General features: G+C 36.3%; 1 protein-coding gene across 2 annotated transcripts in view; it reads right to left on the bottom strand.

Annotated features, from left to right (window-relative positions):
* Positions 1-890: 890 nt before the first annotated feature.
* The window catches only part of COL3A1 (collagen type III alpha 1 chain), a 38,428-nt gene continuing 21,058 nt past the window's right edge, over positions 891-18,260 (bottom strand). Inside the window, exons 21-51 of one of the 2 annotated variants that reach the window (XM_057551822.1) lie at positions 18,170-18,223; positions 17,455-17,553; positions 17,078-17,131; positions 16,821-16,919; positions 16,441-16,494; positions 16,274-16,327; positions 15,893-15,946; positions 15,281-15,334; positions 14,905-14,949; positions 14,229-14,327; positions 14,034-14,141; positions 13,581-13,634; positions 12,146-12,199; positions 11,998-12,051; positions 11,223-11,276; positions 10,371-10,478; positions 9,868-9,921; positions 9,532-9,585; positions 9,175-9,336; positions 8,951-9,058; positions 7,884-7,991; positions 7,149-7,202; positions 6,953-7,060; positions 6,414-6,467; positions 5,919-6,026; positions 5,569-5,622; positions 5,365-5,472; positions 4,203-4,497; positions 3,409-3,596; positions 2,785-3,027; positions 891-2,025 (exon numbers count right to left, since the gene is read on the bottom strand). In XM_057551822.1, the coding sequence (XP_057407805.1) occupies positions 1,879-2,025; positions 2,785-3,027; positions 3,409-3,596; positions 4,203-4,497; positions 5,365-5,472; positions 5,569-5,622; positions 5,919-6,026; positions 6,414-6,467; positions 6,953-7,060; positions 7,149-7,202; positions 7,884-7,991; positions 8,951-9,058; positions 9,175-9,336; positions 9,532-9,585; positions 9,868-9,921; positions 10,371-10,478; positions 11,223-11,276; positions 11,998-12,051; positions 12,146-12,199; positions 13,581-13,634; positions 14,034-14,141; positions 14,229-14,327; positions 14,905-14,949; positions 15,281-15,334; positions 15,893-15,946; positions 16,274-16,327; positions 16,441-16,494; positions 16,821-16,919; positions 17,078-17,131; positions 17,455-17,553; positions 18,170-18,223 (2,943 nt within the window). In that variant the 3' untranslated portion in view covers positions 891-1,878. The remainder of the gene's footprint in view (positions 2,026-2,784; positions 3,028-3,408; positions 3,597-4,202; positions 4,498-5,364; positions 5,473-5,568; positions 5,623-5,918; positions 6,027-6,413; positions 6,468-6,952; positions 7,061-7,148; positions 7,203-7,883; positions 7,992-8,950; positions 9,059-9,174; positions 9,337-9,531; positions 9,586-9,867; positions 9,922-10,370; positions 10,479-11,222; positions 11,277-11,997; positions 12,052-12,145; positions 12,200-13,580; positions 13,635-14,033; positions 14,142-14,228; positions 14,328-14,904; positions 14,950-15,280; positions 15,335-15,892; positions 15,947-16,273; positions 16,328-16,440; positions 16,495-16,820; positions 16,920-17,077; positions 17,132-17,454; positions 17,554-18,169; positions 18,224-18,260) is intronic. The other variant, XM_057551823.1, reaches the window with a different exon arrangement.

Genomic DNA, 18,260 nt, shown 5'->3' with positions numbered 1-18,260 from the left:
ATCCTGAATTATCTAGTTGGGGGCTGGGCTGATGTAGTTAAAAGAGTCCTTATAAATGAAAGATGAGGCAGGAGAGCCAATGTCAGAGTGATGCAATGTGAGAAAGACTTGACCAAATATTGCTGGCTTTGAATATGTCTAAAATGAAACTGCAAGGAATTTAATTTCTAATGCATAACACAAATAGACTCAGATAGATAGATAGATGATAGATAGATAGATAATATTTCTGAAAATATGCACAAGAAACTGCTAACATTGGTTGCCTCTAGCTTGGAGGATAAGTAGACTAAGAGTCTTGACATTTGACTGATGGAATTTTTATTTTTGAAAGGATTATTATTATTAATTATATAGAGTGAATACATTTCAAACTATAAAGTCAGGTATGCAAGACGATGCTATTTTCATTTGCAGTAACTAAAAGATTAATAACTTGTTGATGGAGAAGGGGCTGACTCAAGAGGGAAATGAGGCAGTGTTTAGAGGTGGTAGAAAAAGCCTAAGCTTGCAACTGTTCTTAATATTAATGTCTGTTTTGCCAGACCCTGCTTACTTCCTTCTAAATTACCAGCAATTTCCTCCCTGATTACTACCACTTTGGAGACTCCCTAATTTACTATGTTACTATTTCCAGGGATTGTGTCATATAGAAGCCCTCAGTTTTCAATATGCCCCAAGGAGTTCCACTAAATATGATCTAAAAATCTGCAAGATTCCCCATTGCGCATTATCTCTGTTCCCAGCATGAGTTATATCATCTCATATTCCTGAAAGTCATTGCATTATTAAGCCAGAGAGCTAGGATTCAATATGCTTTTTTCAAGAAAAATCACTAGATTGTAAACTTGCATTTTTTAAATCTATGAAAAGTTGACAAAAACCAGGAATGTTTATTATGATATTTTATTATGAGTGTCTGTAAGAAAAAAAAGATCAACAACCACATACAAGCTTACAAAGTTTAATTTCAACACATTCTCTGTTATTGTGACAAAAGCAGCCCCAAAATTTGTTTTTTGTTTTTGTTGTTGACTTTTACAGGTTGCAGAGAAAGAGTCCCCGGCAGTGACACACCAGGAAATCTTTTTGACCGGAGACATGTACAGATGGTGTGCATTTGTGTTTTGAACGTAAGGCAACAATTCTGACCTAGAGTTTTAAAAGTGAAAGTACATTAGCACCAGAACATGTGTCTTTAAAGCCTTGCCAAATATTGGTAATCTTGACCAGCAATGACAAGAAAAAGGAAAAGCACCTTTAAAAGCAGTTGATATTCAAGATTAAAATAATTATGGCTTCAAAAATATTTCTTTAAATTCTTGTACTACACTCTACTCTTTTTCTTTTAACCAATATTTTAGGAACTTAATCAGTGAAATTTATAAGTTTTGGTATTTTATACAATTTTTTTCATCTTATGGGGCTTATAGAATTCATCTGTGTTTCTGACCAGGTTGAGGTAGTTGAAACAGGAAGGTCTTTTCTAATTTCATGTTTGACTATTTCAGAAGAAAGGTTATCTTTTGATGGTAAGCACTGTCATTGCTCTGCAAATGGGCTAGGATTCAAAGAATGTAACACAGTGTTATTAGAAGAGTGTTGAAGTTTATTTATTATAGCACCACTGAGACATTTTGAAATTGGAATTGGTAAAAAAATAGAACAAAAAGCATTTGAACTGTATTTGGTGTAACAGCAAAAAAAAAAAAAAAAAAAAAAAAGTATTCTTTTTTGGTCAAATTACACTTTTTCCAAAAATTTTGGAAATAAATAACTTGAACTTAGTTGGTCACTTGTACTGGTTGACAAGATTAGAACAAGAGGAACAAATATGGAGTGTGAAACTTTTTGCTGGGATTTCAGATAGAGTTTGGTTTATAAAAAGCAAACAGGGCCAACGTCCACACCAAATTCTTGATCAGGACCACCAATATCGAAGGGTGCAATATCTACAATAGGTAGTCTGACGGCCTTGCGTGTTCGATATTCGAAGACTGTTTTGCCCCATTCCCCAGTGTGTTTCTGTAAAAAGGAGCAAAAAAAAAAAAAAAAAAAAGTAAGTGATCATGACATTACAATTACTTAGACAGTTTCTGTGTTTGACGAAGTTAAAAAAAAAAATTTTGTTGAAGGGAGTTGCCAACTTGCCATGTACATTATCTTCCATACATCTGAGACCTGCTCCAGTTCAAAGTGAGAATCCTCCCAGTTGATAAACCATATTGTTAACCAAAAGCCTTATAGGGCTTCAGGGTAAACCCAACAAGGAGATTGCCACAGGCCAGTCCATTCTCAGAAACCTTGGTTCTGGTCATTGTTACCAGGTATAGAGCTGGTTTACTAAGAAGTGGATAGGTCTCTCACATTGGAATCTGTTAATATTAGAAGTGAATTCTCCTTCTGTTCATAAATGATAATAACAAATGATTGATTTAAAGTTAACCTTTAAAATTAAAAAGAGATTTTAGATTGAGTCTGTATGATGGCAATTATGTAGAGTGGATAGTAACTGTCTAAATTATCTGGCAAAGTTTATATCATGGATTTAAATTTCAATTGCTTTCACATCAGCTGGTTTTCACCTGGAGGTTGAGAAGGTATGCTCATTTTTTGTGTGATTTAACCTTCCCTGGAATGAATCAGTAGATTCAATATAACTCACACCAAATGCCATCTTTTGTTCACCCTCATTATTTTTATTCCTTCTTTTCAAAGTAGCATGATTAAATGAGAAATGCTAAGCTCATTATGATGCATGCTTATAAAAATGCTGTTACTTACCGTGCAACCATCCTCCAGAACTGAGTAGGTGAATTTGCCATTTCCTTCAGCCTTGAATTCGCCTTCATTTGAGCCCATCAGCCTCAAGGCTTTCTTCACATTCCCACTGGCATGATCCATGTATGCAATGCTATTCTTGCAGTGATATGTGATGTTCTGGGAGGCCTGGCTGGAGAGAAGTCGGAGGAATGCCAGCTGGACATCGAGGACATCTTCAGGAAGTTCAGGATTGCCATAGCTAAACTGTGATAGGGAACAAATAAGGCTGGTCAAACATTTTAGCTGCAATTATACATAAGGGATTCATGCAGTGTAGTATGGTCATTGTAATACAAGTTGTTCATATATTTTATGTATGACTATGTCTTTATTGTATGTATAACATACAATGCTAGAGTAAAGAAGATCTTAAGAATTGAAGAAAAGTTGGTAACTTATGAAGAATAATTTAATCTAGTTTAGCTTTTGAGAGACAAGTTATAAAAGTAGTTACCTGAGTATATAAAATTTTTCACTTTTCTATTTATTAACTAAATTTGTTTTGTGATGAACAAATGGGAAGAACAAAACAGTCAGGTAAGTAGAGATGGATTAGTTAAAGAAAAATGGTATATCTTTTCTTACCTGAAAACCACCATCCATGGATTCTCCAAACCAAACATGTTTCTTCTGAGCAGCAGAATTTGTCCACCAGTTCTTACGTGGAATAGTCAAAGGACTGGCATTTATGCACGTTTCCCCAGTTTCCATGTTACAGTATACTTTAATAGCGTCCATCTTGCAACCTTGGTTAGGATCAACCCAATATTCTCCTGAATAGTCACAAAAAGGACAATGGAATTGGTTATAATATCCAGTAATGGGATTTGGACCAAAATGATTTTGTAAGGCATTCATAATGTTGACTGCTAATGTATTTGTATTTTATGTATTTGTACTTTTATAGTGTAGCAGAATAGAGGAACTTTTAGATTGCTTCTTAATTTGAAAACATTGATAATTAGATTTATTGTAAAAATTGTTTCAATAAATAAATGTTGCAATAATTAAATTACAAATTATGTCTGCATCAAATTACAAACACAGTGATATACGTTGTTTATCACTCAAACAACTTTGTGATGATATGAAAAGACATGCCAAACTATAATTTGTATTAAAATTTCTGTAAAACTGTCTTTAGATTTTCCTACGTTTGGCATATTTTGAATTTACATTACAGTTTAAGTACACCTACAAAATTCATGTTTTCTTACTCAGAATATCAAGGAGTTTCAATTCAACTAACATTCTTTAAGTACTGTCTCTGCTATATAATGTTTCTATTCCCAGTAAAATTTTCATTTCCCCTAAATTCTAATATAAGCAGTTTTCTCTGTTATCCTGTTGCCATGAGTGTGAAAGATTCCCCAGCGTACCACTCTTGAGTTCAGGATGGCAGAATTTCAGGTCTCTGCAGTTCCGAGCAGGGTTTTTATGAGAACCATCAGGACTAAGGAGGCTTTCTATTTGTCCATTGACTGATTTGAGTGAAGTCATAATCTCGTCGGTGTTGATTTTGTAATCCATTGGTTCATCTCCATAATATGGGGCAAAACCCCCAGATTTTTCACCTCCAATGCCAGCGATGGCAGCACCCCCACCACCACAGCATGGACCAGGGGCACCAGGGGGCCCAGGAGGGCCTGGTTGTCCTGGGTGGCCTGGGGAGCCCTAGGAAGGGTAAGAGCATACATCACTGAGGGGCACTTGTTCGGTATCCACTGAAAAAAATATGTTGCTAGCCCCCCAAAATGCATTCCAAACAATTGATATATTGTGTCATAGTAATTGTTTCAGTAAAAGTTTATTTGGGTTGTTTTGTGATCAAATATTAACCAATTTATAACTATAATTCATTGTTATGACACTTAGCGTGTTCCAGTGTGTAAGAAGAATTGGTGTTGGAACACACATTTTACTCTCTCGTGTTTCCTTCTGTATAAATGATGTAAGCAATTCTAATGCTGACATGACAGAGGGGTTATGATCAGGAAACTTAGATTCTGATCCCAACTTTGGAATCTAACTTTGTGTTTTGGGGCTAACCACTTAACTTATTTGTGTTTTAATTGTGTAACTTGTGGGGATAATAGCTCTTCTTCTGTTTACTCCAAAAGTGTGGGATAGGAATGTATTAGGAATGATGATATCAGTAGCAAAACAGGAGACATGGAAGCCGTTTGAGAAGTGGAATGTACTTTATACTTGTAAATCATTAAGATTATCATAATTGTGAGATCTCTAATATGAGATCAGCTCTGGCAGAGTTCATCTTATTAATTGGGCTATGTCTTTATTCTGATATAACTGTTACCTGATAAACTGTAAGAAAGGTTTTTTTCTCCCTGTCATTATAGTGTGATGAGAAAGTCTTCATGTGGTGGAGAATGTCTTAAAGTCATTGTTCAGGTCCTAAATTAGGTTTGGTAATTGCATTGTGTTTAACTCACTATCTCAGTTTTAAAATATTGTAAAGTGTTTCTGAAAATGTGAAAATTAAAGCAAATTAAATACACATATTTATAAGTGATATCTTACCTCAGATCCTCTTTCGCCTCTGTTACCTCGAGGCCCTGGTGGTCCGATGGGACCAGGGTGTCCACTTGTTCCATCTTTGCCAGGGGGCCCACTGGGTCCAACAGGTCCCTAAGAAATTATCATGATATCACAACGCTAGAATATTTTCCTGCAGTGCTAACATTTTAAAATATGGACCTTCCAATATCTTTCTGTGGTACGTACTCTGGGGCCTGCAGGTCCTGGACTACCGACTGCACCTTGGTGACCAGAGGGACCCTGAAAGGAAAGGAAGGTGAATATGAGTGAAGACTTTAAAAAGGCTTAGGAAACTGTATGTTCAAGATCAGATCAAGAAACATAGGGATCATGATAAAATATGATTTCCTTTTCCTTTAATATCCCCATTGTCTCATGCCAACTACTATTTCAAATAAGCCCTCAAATCCATTTCTAATCTCTTTTAGCATAGACTTTCACAGATGAACATTTTTCTATCATTGGTCTCTAAGATTTGCCTATCTCATTAGTTAAAATGCATTGAGGGGATTTTCTAACAAAATGGATACACTTACCGGGGAACCTGGGGCACCTGGGTTACCAGGGAATCCGCGATGTCCTTTGATGCCATTAGCACCACGTTCACCCGTTTCACCTTTGTCACCACGTGGGCCTTGGGGACCCTTCACAAACACATTTCGAGTTAAGGTCATACACACATACACATTGGAAAAACAAAATAGGATTTATAACAATTAAGTCCATTTTATAACATTTTACAAGCTAGAAATCTCATCAACAAACACTGCATACTTGGAACGATAAAGATTGTTCTTGTGGTTGTTTTGATCTTGGACTGAGAATTGTATGGATCCCCAATAATTGATGTGTAATCTCATAGCCCCAAGGAACTTTTAGCTCCTAAATTGCTTTCTATATCATCAAAGGAAAGTTTAAATTTGGTTCCATAGTTATGTATTTAGTCATCCCTTTTTGCTGAGCATGCCAGAAAATAGAATATCTCCTACATTGTAGAACTAGTTAAAAAAAAAAAAAAAAAAAAGACTTACAGGAGGACCTCTTGAACCAACAGAACCTGGGGCACCAGAAGGACCAGCAGGGCCCTAAAATAAAAATAAACAAATGAACATGCACAGGGAAGGGAAGTGTTTATTTATTGATACAGTTTTGTTTTACTTAAACGTTAATAATTTCATTGTGAGGGAATAATGATATGTTTGCTATTATTGAAAGTTAGTATTATTTTCTCCTTAAAAATCCTTTACCTGTTTACAGCTTTACCAGGGGGTCTGAATAGGAAAGCTCAGAAAACCCTGTTAATTCAACCTTATATTGACCAAGTGGATATACACTTGGCGTGATTAATACCATTTTGAATTTTAATAATGAATTCTTCATTGGCTACTGCCAGAAATTCTCATATATCTTTATTACCACAGTTGCCTAAGGACTGACTAGCACACAAAACTGTGAAACAATTGAGAGTAGATCTTTTGGTTGGCGGATATGACATTCTATTTTCTACCTACTGAGCTCCTTATTGAGGAAAATAGATAAGTAGGGAAAGATGAAGTTCATGAGAACTCACAGTTTCTCCTCTGTCACCACTCTTTCCAGCTGCACCGACAGGGCCAGGCGGGCCTGGATGACCAGGAGCACCAGGGGGGCCAGGAGAGCCATTTTCACCACGGTCACCCTGTGGACAAGTTCACAGTTCCAAAATCGATCTAATCAGCAGCTATTGTTTTAATTACACAAACCTATTGTACATGTGCCTGTTATACCTTGCTACCAGGAGATCCATCTCGGCCTGGCAGACCATCTGATCCAGGGTTTCCCTGATTAAAGAAAAAAAAAAGAGGAAGAAATGAAATCAAATTCTTTGGAACCATTTAAATACCATCTAAGCCATGCATTCTCAATGGGAAAAATATCATCCTAAAGAGGATAAAATTGGTTCTTGGGAGTGAAAAATCTTAGATATGACAATGGGTGTGGCCCTGCAAGGAGTGACAATACCTAAACAGATATGCAGTATATCTATGGTGCTAAAGTTTCACAGGGTGAGAGAGCAAGAAGTGACTAGGAAAAAAAGTCTAAAAAGGAGCCTTGGGGGAGAAATGATAAATAACATCTTGACACACCGTAATTTAAGCTGATAATGGAAATCTACAATTTAAGGAAAGACTAATCACAGATAACATGCAGAATATTTTTACCCAGAAGGAATGTTGTAAATTGGGGATCTCCCTATCCCCAGCTTTTTTCTTATTTAGCTAAAGATCATATTCTTTTCCATTAATGATCATTCATTGGGTAAATACTAAAGAACATGAACATTTAAGGCTATTCTAAGTTGTAATAGAAAGAATATCTACTACTAGAGAAAGAAGGAGAACTTTGGTTTGTGGCAACATTTATACTTTTAGACCCAAAGTAGGGCCCAATTTGACCCTTGCTTAAATAAATTATCAAATACTACCTGGCTTATTGTGTATTTTCTAAGAACTAGTACTTACATCTCTTCCAGGTTCACCAGCTGCACCAGCCAGACCAGGAAGACCCTGGGCTCCAGGAGGACCACGTTCTCCATTGAGACCACTAGCTCCTGGTTTCCCATTTTCACCCTGTGTACAAAAGAATAAAATAAATTTGTGTTTTAACCTAAGAAATCAATTAATGTGATATTATCAGCTGTCTTTATTTCCCAATTTCTATAGAATTTGTTCCTAAAACTATCCCTGCCATAGGGGAAAAGCTTTGGGGAAGCAAGCTTCTTGTCTTTTCTAACTTGCCCAGTGAACCTGGATACCAAAAGGTTGAGTAATTACATTGAGTCTCATATTAGAATACATCCTAATATGAGGTACATAAATAGACATGGCTATTGTAAGAAGAATATAATGATGAGCCATCATGAAACTATAGGTTTATGGTACCCATTAGAATTAGGTTATATTGAACATTTGGCTCTACTTAAAGAATACATACATTTATTGGAAATGTTCATATAAATTGACTAGACTTCAATATTATATTGTAATTTCACTACAATCGTATATGACATTTAGTTTAAAGAGGTGCTCAAAGTGAAAAAAGGTGTGTCCTAATAAAATACGATTTTATTACCCTATTTGCTAAATAAATATTTAAGACGTTAAGCACTAGGATGTTATAGGAATATCAGTGAAAGAAAGTCAGGAGTATAAAATGCATTGAGTTGATGGATAATTGGTATCAATTAAAGGCTTTCATAGGTCTATAACCTGACATTATTTCCTGCTTCAAGACTGACAGTCAGCAAACTGAAGAATGCTGGCAAGTTTCCTAACAGGTATTTGAGATGACAAGATATTTTTCTGTGATATCAATCTATTTGTTTTGATGTTCAAGGCCAGTCTATTATGTGCATTGTTTTTGTGTTCCAGAGACTTTTAGTGATATGCATGCTTCCTGAAAATTTGAAAATATCAAGAATTTGCATCTAATTACAGGACAACTTGATCATTACATACTTGCTATGTTTATGTGATGTCTGAAGACTATCAAAGGAAGCAAGAGTCCAGTGAAAGATAGCTATACTCACCTTGGGGCCCTGTGGGCCGGGGCTGCCCCTACCACCTGGCATGCCTGGTGGGCCTGCAAGACCTCGTGCTCCAGCAATCCCTGCAAGTCCAAGTGGGCCTGGAACTCCCTGTCGTGACAGATCATGAAATCTTAGTTATTATTTATGTGACTATGTTTTCCTCTGTTGGATTTGTGATTGAAAATAAAACTACTGTCAATCAATAGAGCAAAGAAACCACTCACCGGAGGGCCCTGGGAGCCAGGTGGTCCCTTCTCACCCGGTTGGCCAGCATCACCCTTTGGTCCAGACACCCCAGGGCTGCCAGGAGCACCATTACTACCAGCTGGACCTGTGGGGCCATCTTTGCCTGGAGGACCACTGGGGCCTGGGGGGCCTGGGTTACCCTATAAAGAAATGTTTGAAATTTGAATATTTTATAATGAACAAGTAATTTTTTCCCCCTCTTTTACCTGCATTCAAATAATTTTATATGGGGTTTAATACAAAGAGAAGTAGCAATGGATAATTTTCTCACCCTGTGTATATACGAATGCTCTTTATGGAATATATGGTTAAAAAATACTTTAAAAAGTTCTTACATTATTGCCAGGAGGACCAGGAAGACCACGACCACCAGGGAAGCCAGCAGCACCCTGTGATATTATAAATATATTTTTGATGTCAAAAATCAAGGAAAACAAATAATTAACCACTAAAAACAAATATAAATTTGTTTTTATGTGGTAGGACCTGCATTCTACTCTGGGATCACTTATGGTTTGTTTTTTCCTCTTGGAATTTACATATAACTCACATATGAATGAGTGATTATAATTTTATACTCTCTTTAGGGATCTAGTGCTTTCAAAGCAGTTTTTATACAGATTGATATTACTTAATGCTTTTCAATAATAGTTAAGAGGATCATTACTTACAGGACCACCAGGACTGCCACGTTCGCCTTTGACACCTGGGGGACCAGGGGAACCCTATATGGAAGGGAGATGGAAATGGTTTATAAGAATAGCACCAAAATCAAAATTTGGGAAAAGCATTAAGCCTTTGAAAGTCAGTAACTCTACTTATCATGATAATCATCTTGTAATACATACAATCATTATGTTGTACATCTTAAACTTATACAATACAATGTTATATGTCAATTATATCTCAGTAGAACTGGGGGAAAAACATTACTACAGAAATGAGAAGCTACATCAAGAAAAACAAAAACAAAACCAGTAACTCTATGAGGACATTAAAATAACTTGACTGAGGTCATATCTAGATTGTTGGAGTCAAGCGTCAAACTCAGAACTGTATTCCTAGGAAAACTGTACCCTTGTCACCATGACAAGCTCTCTCAGTATGAAATATTGAAGTATCGACAAACCTAAGTGCTTTCCATTAGAAGGCTTAGAGAAAGAGAAATACTTACGGAAGGCCCAGCACTTCCGGGGGGCCCTGCGACTCCAGGAGGGCCTCCTTCACCTTTCTCACCAGGAGCACCTCTTTCACCTTTACCACCAGGCTCACCGTTCTGGCCCTGCATTCAGAAACAAAAACAGCCGGTGAGCTTACATCTTTCACAATACAATGGGCTTGTCCTTATTTTCCTTCAGAAAATAGAATTCTTCAGGTGGAGAGCTATTGAAATAAAATTGGAAAAGAAGAGTCTTTGAAGACATGGAAGAAACAAAGACAATGAAAATGTTTCCATGACAGGGACTTCCCTGGTGGTCCAGTGGTTAAGACTCCGAGCTTCCACTGCAGGGGGCGTGGGTTCGATGCCTGGTTGGGGAACTAAGATCCCGCATGCCCCATTATGTGGCCCCCCCAAAAAGAGTTTCTATGATAAAAGAAAGTTATCAAGAAAGTGGTAAGATGTACATTCTTTGTCATAAAGGAGAACCTCTCTCCGAGGATTGTGCATCTCAAAACAATCACCAGTAAATGCATTTGAGAAAGATGGGGCTTAGAGCAAATTTTAATTAGTACCATCTAATAATGGAAGAACCTTTCAAATTTTCAGAGTGCTTTAAGTCTAGGGGATCATGTTAGCCTCATTAACCTGGCATAAAGACAGGCCAGGTGTTTTTATCTCCATCTTTTAAACAGTAAGAATAGAGATAATGTGTAAAAAAAAAAATGGAGGTGGATAAATGAAACCCCATAAGGAATGAGTGGTTGAGATAGATTAGAATTCAGACTTGACTTATACTTCTGCTATTTTTCAGTGAGATAGTGATTCTGGGCTGTGTGATATGTATGTTTTAATGTTCATACTTACAGGAGCACCAGGAAAGCCGGCAGGTCCTGGTGGCCCATGTTCACCTCTCTCACCCTTAAGTGAAAATATACTCATTAGTCACAGTGAAGACATCTTCCCATTGGGAGCACACGTCATCCTCTGTATCATCTTATCTTTCCTTTAAGCTAAGAAAAGATAGTATTAGTGTGCAAAGCTAACTAACGTAGCTTAACCTCTGAAGACTTTTCCATTTCTCAATAAAATTCAAAGTAGACAACACCAGAACCATTGATTCCTTCTGCTTCTGACTGTGATATTATTTGCAAGGAAAATAATTTGAGAATTTTGAAGTGTTTAAAACACTTACTTGTATAACTTCTAAAAATGTAAGGATTTAAAAAAATAAAAATATGGTAAAAGTTTTGAGAAATCAATCATTAAATTAATTAATTAAAAACATTTACTAAGTATCTCTCCTGAGTCTGCAAACCCTGAAGGTAGAGAATTTTAGATCTAGAAGGAGGCTCAGGCAAAGATCCTATAGCTTTAAGAAATACTCATTTACAAATGCATATTACTTGTGCAATTTTTATATTTTTTCCAGATTATTTAGGAAAGATGGCAAGATTTGAAATGGTCTCTTGTGAATTTTAGATTTAAGGACTTTAACCTTTCCTTGCATGTCATATGATGCCTAAAGACAGTATCCCATCATTGAGACTCAGGGCCAGAAGCAGAATTGCTAAAGAGGGAAGCACAGGTAGCTGCTGCCTGTGTGGGGTTAAAATTATGTTGAAATGTCTTAAACACTTACAGGGCCACCACGAGGACCAGCTATACCCGGAAGTCCAGGGGCACCACTTTCACCCTTAAAAAAGAGAAAAATAATTTATATTGCCCTGCATCCAAACAACAATGACGACAAAAGACATTTTCTGTTTCTAAATAGTGTCAAGTGTTACCTTATCTCCAGGCTGACCAGCTGGGCCAGGGGGACCAATAGGACCAGTAGGACCCTAAAGAAAATAGAAATATACTTTAATTTTGAAGATAAAAAGCATCATTTTCCTTATTAATCAAAGAGCATATATAAGGACATACTGTTCATCTAATAAACTAGATAATATGATTGCTTTGATGGCTTGAATGATATGCTCTTCACTCAGTGTGTAAATACTGCAGAGTTTAGTAAATATAAGATTTCATGGATTATATAATTCAGTGGCAATTTATAGATTCATTTTTTCTTCCTATTGCAGAAGATAAATAAGATGTGATGTAAGATTTCACAGTCGTATCTTTTAGAATTAAAGTGCATTGCCTTATTCAATTGTATGATAATTCATAATATTTCATTTAACCACTTAAAGTATTGTTACACATATTAAAGTTTTCACATTGAAGTTTTCAAATATTAAAGTTTTACTTATATTACATAAATAAAATATTAGATTAAAAAATTTTATGATGGCTTACTCATCTAGTCTGTTAAAAATGAAGCATTTATGAATTTGTTTAAGGCAACTACAGTGAAGATAATGTCTATCTAAGGGCTTAGTTATCATGTTTATTTGCTACAGTCATATTTAGGTGTCTACTAATGCGAATAGAATTGATTGTAATGTGTTTTTCTTTCCATTTTTATTTTGAAATAGTTATATAGATTCACAGAAGTTTGCAAAGAAATATACAGGAGAATCCTGTGCATCTTTCTCCCAGCCTCCTTCAGGATTACATCTTACACAACTATGGTATAGTATCAAAACAAAGCAATTGACATTGGTACACCATATTCAAGATATTCAAAGGTACAATCATCATAAAAGACTCCCTCATGTCACCTCTTTATAGTTACACCCATCTCCCTCTCCCCGATTCCTCAATTCTGGCAACCATAAAGCTGTTCTATATAATTACATTATTTCACAAATGTTACATGAATGGAATCATGCAGTATGTCCTTTTGAGATTGACTTTTGTCACTCAGCATGATGTCCTTGGTGTTTGTATAAGTTGTTGCATGTATCAACTTTTTATTGCTAAGTAATATTCCATGGTATGAATGTACCATGGAATTTCAATGTTTTTTAAAATCAAAAAGTTCCTTCATCAGCAGTATTGATTATCTTGAATTTTAGTGACTTATTATGACTTCAGCTTATAACATTTATCATACTTCTGAGATTTTTTTCCATTCTTAGGTCACTGTTGAACTATTAGTGATAGAAATCAGGAATTTTAACAATCATGTCATTTGGGTCTTCTTAATACCCAGAAGGTGGCAAAGTATGGTCTAACTTATCATGAGGAGTTTTTGGAAAAAATAGAAGTTGAGGTGAGGGACTACTCCATATCACATACAGATAAATTCTGTTTCTCCCCAATTCAAGTACTCACCCTTGGACCATCTTTCCCTGGAGCACCATCGACACCTGAACTGCCGGGCTCACCCTGTCAAATAAAAGCCAGTGTCATCAGATTAAAGGTATCTTCACTGAAAACATGCCAAGAAGAGGAGAAACCCTCAAGATTAGCTGCAATGTATAGTAGGTGTTCTGCTTTGAAAGTTGCTTTAGAAATCCATCTCAAATTACACTTACTAGATGGGGGTGGGGTGGGAGGGAGGTCCAGGAGGGAGGGGTTAAAGGTATACATAAAGCTGATTCACTTCATTGTACAGCAGAAACTAACACAACATTGTAAAGCAATTTTACTCCAATAAAAAAAAAATCTAAAAATAAATAAAATGATAATATTAATTTTGAAAATAGATTATTTTCCAGAAATGTTGCCTTCCTTTAACCAACAAAGTTGGTTTTATTACATAATTAACAGAGAATAAGTTGGTACCTTGTCACCTTTTGGACCAGGGCCTCCAGGACCCCCTCTTTCTCCAGGCATTCCTTGCAGACCAGGTGAACCAGCATTACCAGGTGGCCCAGGGGAACCAGCAGCGCCCTGAAATTAAAGGAGAAATAGTAAATCACAGGAAAGACATGAAATGCATTTTGTAAAATCTAGGTGAATTGAATTATGTGGAGTTACCTTTCCTCCTTCGGAACCAGGGGGGCCAGTTCCCCCTCTAGGCCCAGGGGGCCCTGCAGGTCCAGTAGGTCCACGTTCACCGGGGGCACCAGAATCACCCTGTAGTAGGAAAATGGAATATCCCTGTTAGGAAAACCAAGGCTAAAAACAAAGCAAAAATACCCTAAATTGTATTGTTTTGATATAGACCACAAGGTTCTTAACTTACATTTTTGAAAAATTTAGAAATTTTTATAATTATAAAAGACATTTGATCAACTGAGTGACAAACAGAAACACAAAATTAGTTAATCTAAACAAGGAAACTTGGATAGCTGGTCTGATGAGCTAGCTTTGACACTATATTATTATTTTATCACAAGGGCAAATTTTTAAAGTTCTTCTACCAAAACAGTTTTTCTATAGAGAGCCAATGCACCAGAAAAGTTTTCTTTTGAAATTTCAGGTCCATAGTTGACTCTACAGTGTTTATTCATGTCAGAAAATTTCATTTTCCAGATGATGCAAATTTAATGTATTGGAAATGTCTCGGGTTACCCTAAGTGTATTCACCAAACATTTGCAATGTCGTGCTTCTAAAGAAAGGAATATTTCGGTTTGCTGTACTAAAAATGTGTCACTAATCAACTGCTCTATAACATGCTGAAGAAATGAGAAAATAAATGGAAATATTTACCTTGCCTCCTGGAGTTCCAGGTGCACCAGCCTCACCCTTTGGGCCCTAGGAGATTGGCATTGCATGATTAGGCCTCTATCAGAATATACATTATATAAGTATAAGCAAAATACACACTTGACTTGCATACTGTATAATTTGTCCAATCTTGAGCTGTGTACTCTTCCTTTAGTTCCTTTTATTTTATGGTAAAATTCAAACTTTCCATGGAATAGTTATGACTGAATAATTTTTCTTTGTTTTGTTAATGAATATTTCAAAACTAATTGTTAAAGCCCAGATACCATGGCATGAAAATGCAAAAGTTAATAATTTATAAATGATTAATATTTATTCTTTTGGTTTCTAAGTTTTGAAAAAATGGCAAGCAACTTACAGGTTCACCAGGTTTTCCATTTTCTCCTGGAGGACCACTCGTTCCAGGCAAGCCCTACAAGGAATCATATTTGTATTGTGTAATCACTTCAAACATTGCTTACAGAAAAGCTTCTCTCATGTAAGTATGTTTCTGCAAAGTATTCAAAAATGGTTTTAGCAGTCTTTTTAAGTGTAAAAAATATGTAGCTCTCAAAATCCAACGATAGAGACATGATAATCATATCTTACAAACCTATGTTCATCTCCTTCAATTCTTTCTGTTGCTGTATATAAAAATGAATTGATGAGTGTGGTGAGATGAATTTAGCTATATACATTTAAATTACAATAAAAATAAGTATAAGCATATAGAATTATGTGAACTTTATTTTATTTAAAAAATTATTAATGCACTCATTCTAGAATAGGCATGGAAGTTATGCCTATTAACATTGCCTATTGTTTTATTTCAAGGTAGAAGTCAGATCCGCACATTTTAAGCTTAAGATGCATTATAATCTTTTAGTGTCACAAGGATACCGAACAGCTGATTAACTCAACAAATAAAACTATCAAAGGAAAGTACTGATAAAAGTAGGTGCCCAATGACATTTAAGTAACAAATTCTTACTTGTAATCCTTGTGGACCAGGGGGTCCTGTGTCTCCTTTGTCACCACCTGGTCCCTATGTACAAAAAAATATTGAGATGCTTCATTATAAGATATCCTTTCATATTTAGTTCACACAGTTTTCATTTCATCAGGCCAGTTGCTTAATTAAAAAATTAATGGTGTAAAGGGGGGCAGAGTCTGGCTTGTGGAAGTGATGCAAGGGAGACATGTACAACATAAACTTTACTCAATATTAGTATTTAGCTAACTAACTAAACAAGCTTTGTAATTGCTTTGGTGAACTATAATGATATAGTGTCAGAGATTGTATAATACCCAAAGTCTTCCCTTGGCCCCAGTCCCATCCACTTCCATTTCCAATTTATGTGAGTAAACTTACGGTAGGTCCTGGGGGACCCTGAGGTCCAGTCTCACCATTCTTTCCAGCAGGACCCTGAAAAAAAAAAAAACAGTTATGGAAGCAGAGATAAAGATAATAGAAGTCATAGAGTTGGAGAGAAATGCTTCTACTAGAAGACTGGAAATGAGTGGATGAAAGCTACATACCTGAAGGCCAGGACCTCCAGGACTACCACGTTCTCCATTCTTTCCAGGAGCACCCTAAAGAAGTAGCCAGTATTTACTTATTCTCAAAAGGAAATTATTCATTATAGCATTCTCTCATGTTTTTGATCTGCCCCCTACACACACATGCATACATCCACAACCGAAAACTACTTTCGAGAGCTAGGTTTCCATAAATGTTCCACTCTTTGCCCAGAACTCCAGAAAAAATACTTTAGCTCCCTTCTCACATGGTATTTTGATTTTCATATACTCTTCTGTGCTTTGAAGTGGAGATCAATTTTTGGCCATCTGCACTCCCATATAGAAAGTAAAAGACCTTTTGTCAAATATTTATTGAAGAAATGAAGGAAGGAACTCACATCATTTCCTTTAGGACCAGGGAAACCCATGACACCAGGCTGACCTCGAGAACCAGGTGAGCCTGGAGGACCTGGTCGACCACTTTCTCCTTGACTTCCCTAATGAGAAGAAATTATATTAATAGAGGTTTCATAAAAATCTGATCAAAATATACAATGTACATACCAAGGCTATACAATATATATCAAGCCTAGTTCAAACTGTGCATTTCATTATTCTCTGGACTTGTAAAATGAGATGTTAAAAATGTACTTACGGGAGGCCCTGGTTTCCCATCGCTGCCTGGTCCTCCAGGACTACCGGGCATACCCTAAATTGAAGAATTCAGTCAGTCAGCTGATTTTAAAATGATAATTAAAAAAAAACTAAAAGCACCTATCTGTAAAATTTTGAGCTTTCCACTGACATATGTAGCTTCATATTTGCACACATGTTTTTCTGTCTGTGAATATCTTCGTCAAGCATTCTATTTTCTGTTCTTCAATCTATACTAGCTTAAGTTTTCTTAAAAGAATTTTGTTTTGTTTTGAGCCTACAAAATGTATAGTCTGATTTAAGTTATTTTTGAACGTTCTTCATTTGCTTTTCTTCTTAGTAAATGACAGTGTCAATCAAACAAGTGTTCCTCTTTACCCTCAATCCTGGACCTCCAGGGAGGCCGTCTCGGCCAGGTTCTCCAGCAACTCCTCTGGGCCCTGCAGGGCCTGGACCACCACGCTCCCCGGGGGGACCCTACGTGATGAAATAAATCAACATGTATGTAAAAGAGCCTTCATTGACCTAGACGTTGACAGTACTTAGGTTGCAACTAGAGAACTTCATTTGGTCCCTTAAAGAGAGGTGGGGTGTTGCTGGCATGCTCAGTGTAAATCACCGTTACCTATTAGCTTGGGTTGTCATACCGGAAATATTTTAAGGCAACTTCGATGAACATCACATGCTGAAGAAAGCAATATTTAGTGGGCTTAGCAATATAGTTTGGTGCATATAAAATCAAATATCTTTGATGTTATGAAATCAGATTTGCACTGCACTTCAGAGTTTCCAAAGAACTTTCAGGCATTTTAGTCTAACTTATTCTTGCAATGATATTGAGATAAATAGTTCCCAATTGACAGATAAATTAAAGAATTCTCATAGAGGTTAAATAACGTTAGTTACAAAGCTAAGAGAATGGCTGAGCAGGGAATGCAATAATTCCCATTGTTTTACATTGGGAATTATTATTTTTTTAACTCCAATATATTTCATTCAGATAGTTAGGTGTTAATTAATGGGAAACTGTATAGAAGAATATACCTATGTGTAGCACCAGCATTCCTGAGCATCGAAAACTAAAGTTATCTACCTTTTCTCCTGGAAGGCCATTTGCTCCAGTAGGTCCTCGGAATCCAGGCATACCCTGAAATAGTGAAAGGCAAATATTTAAGTCTGAAGTG

Source organism: Balaenoptera acutorostrata, chromosome 8 (genome assembly GCF_949987535.1).
Source record: "Balaenoptera acutorostrata chromosome 8, mBalAcu1.1, whole genome shotgun sequence".
Classification (NCBI taxonomy): Eukaryota; Metazoa; Chordata; class Mammalia; order Artiodactyla; family Balaenopteridae; genus Balaenoptera; species Balaenoptera acutorostrata.
Note: the sequence above shows the minus strand (reverse complement) of the source record. Positions and strands in the feature narration are given on the sequence as shown.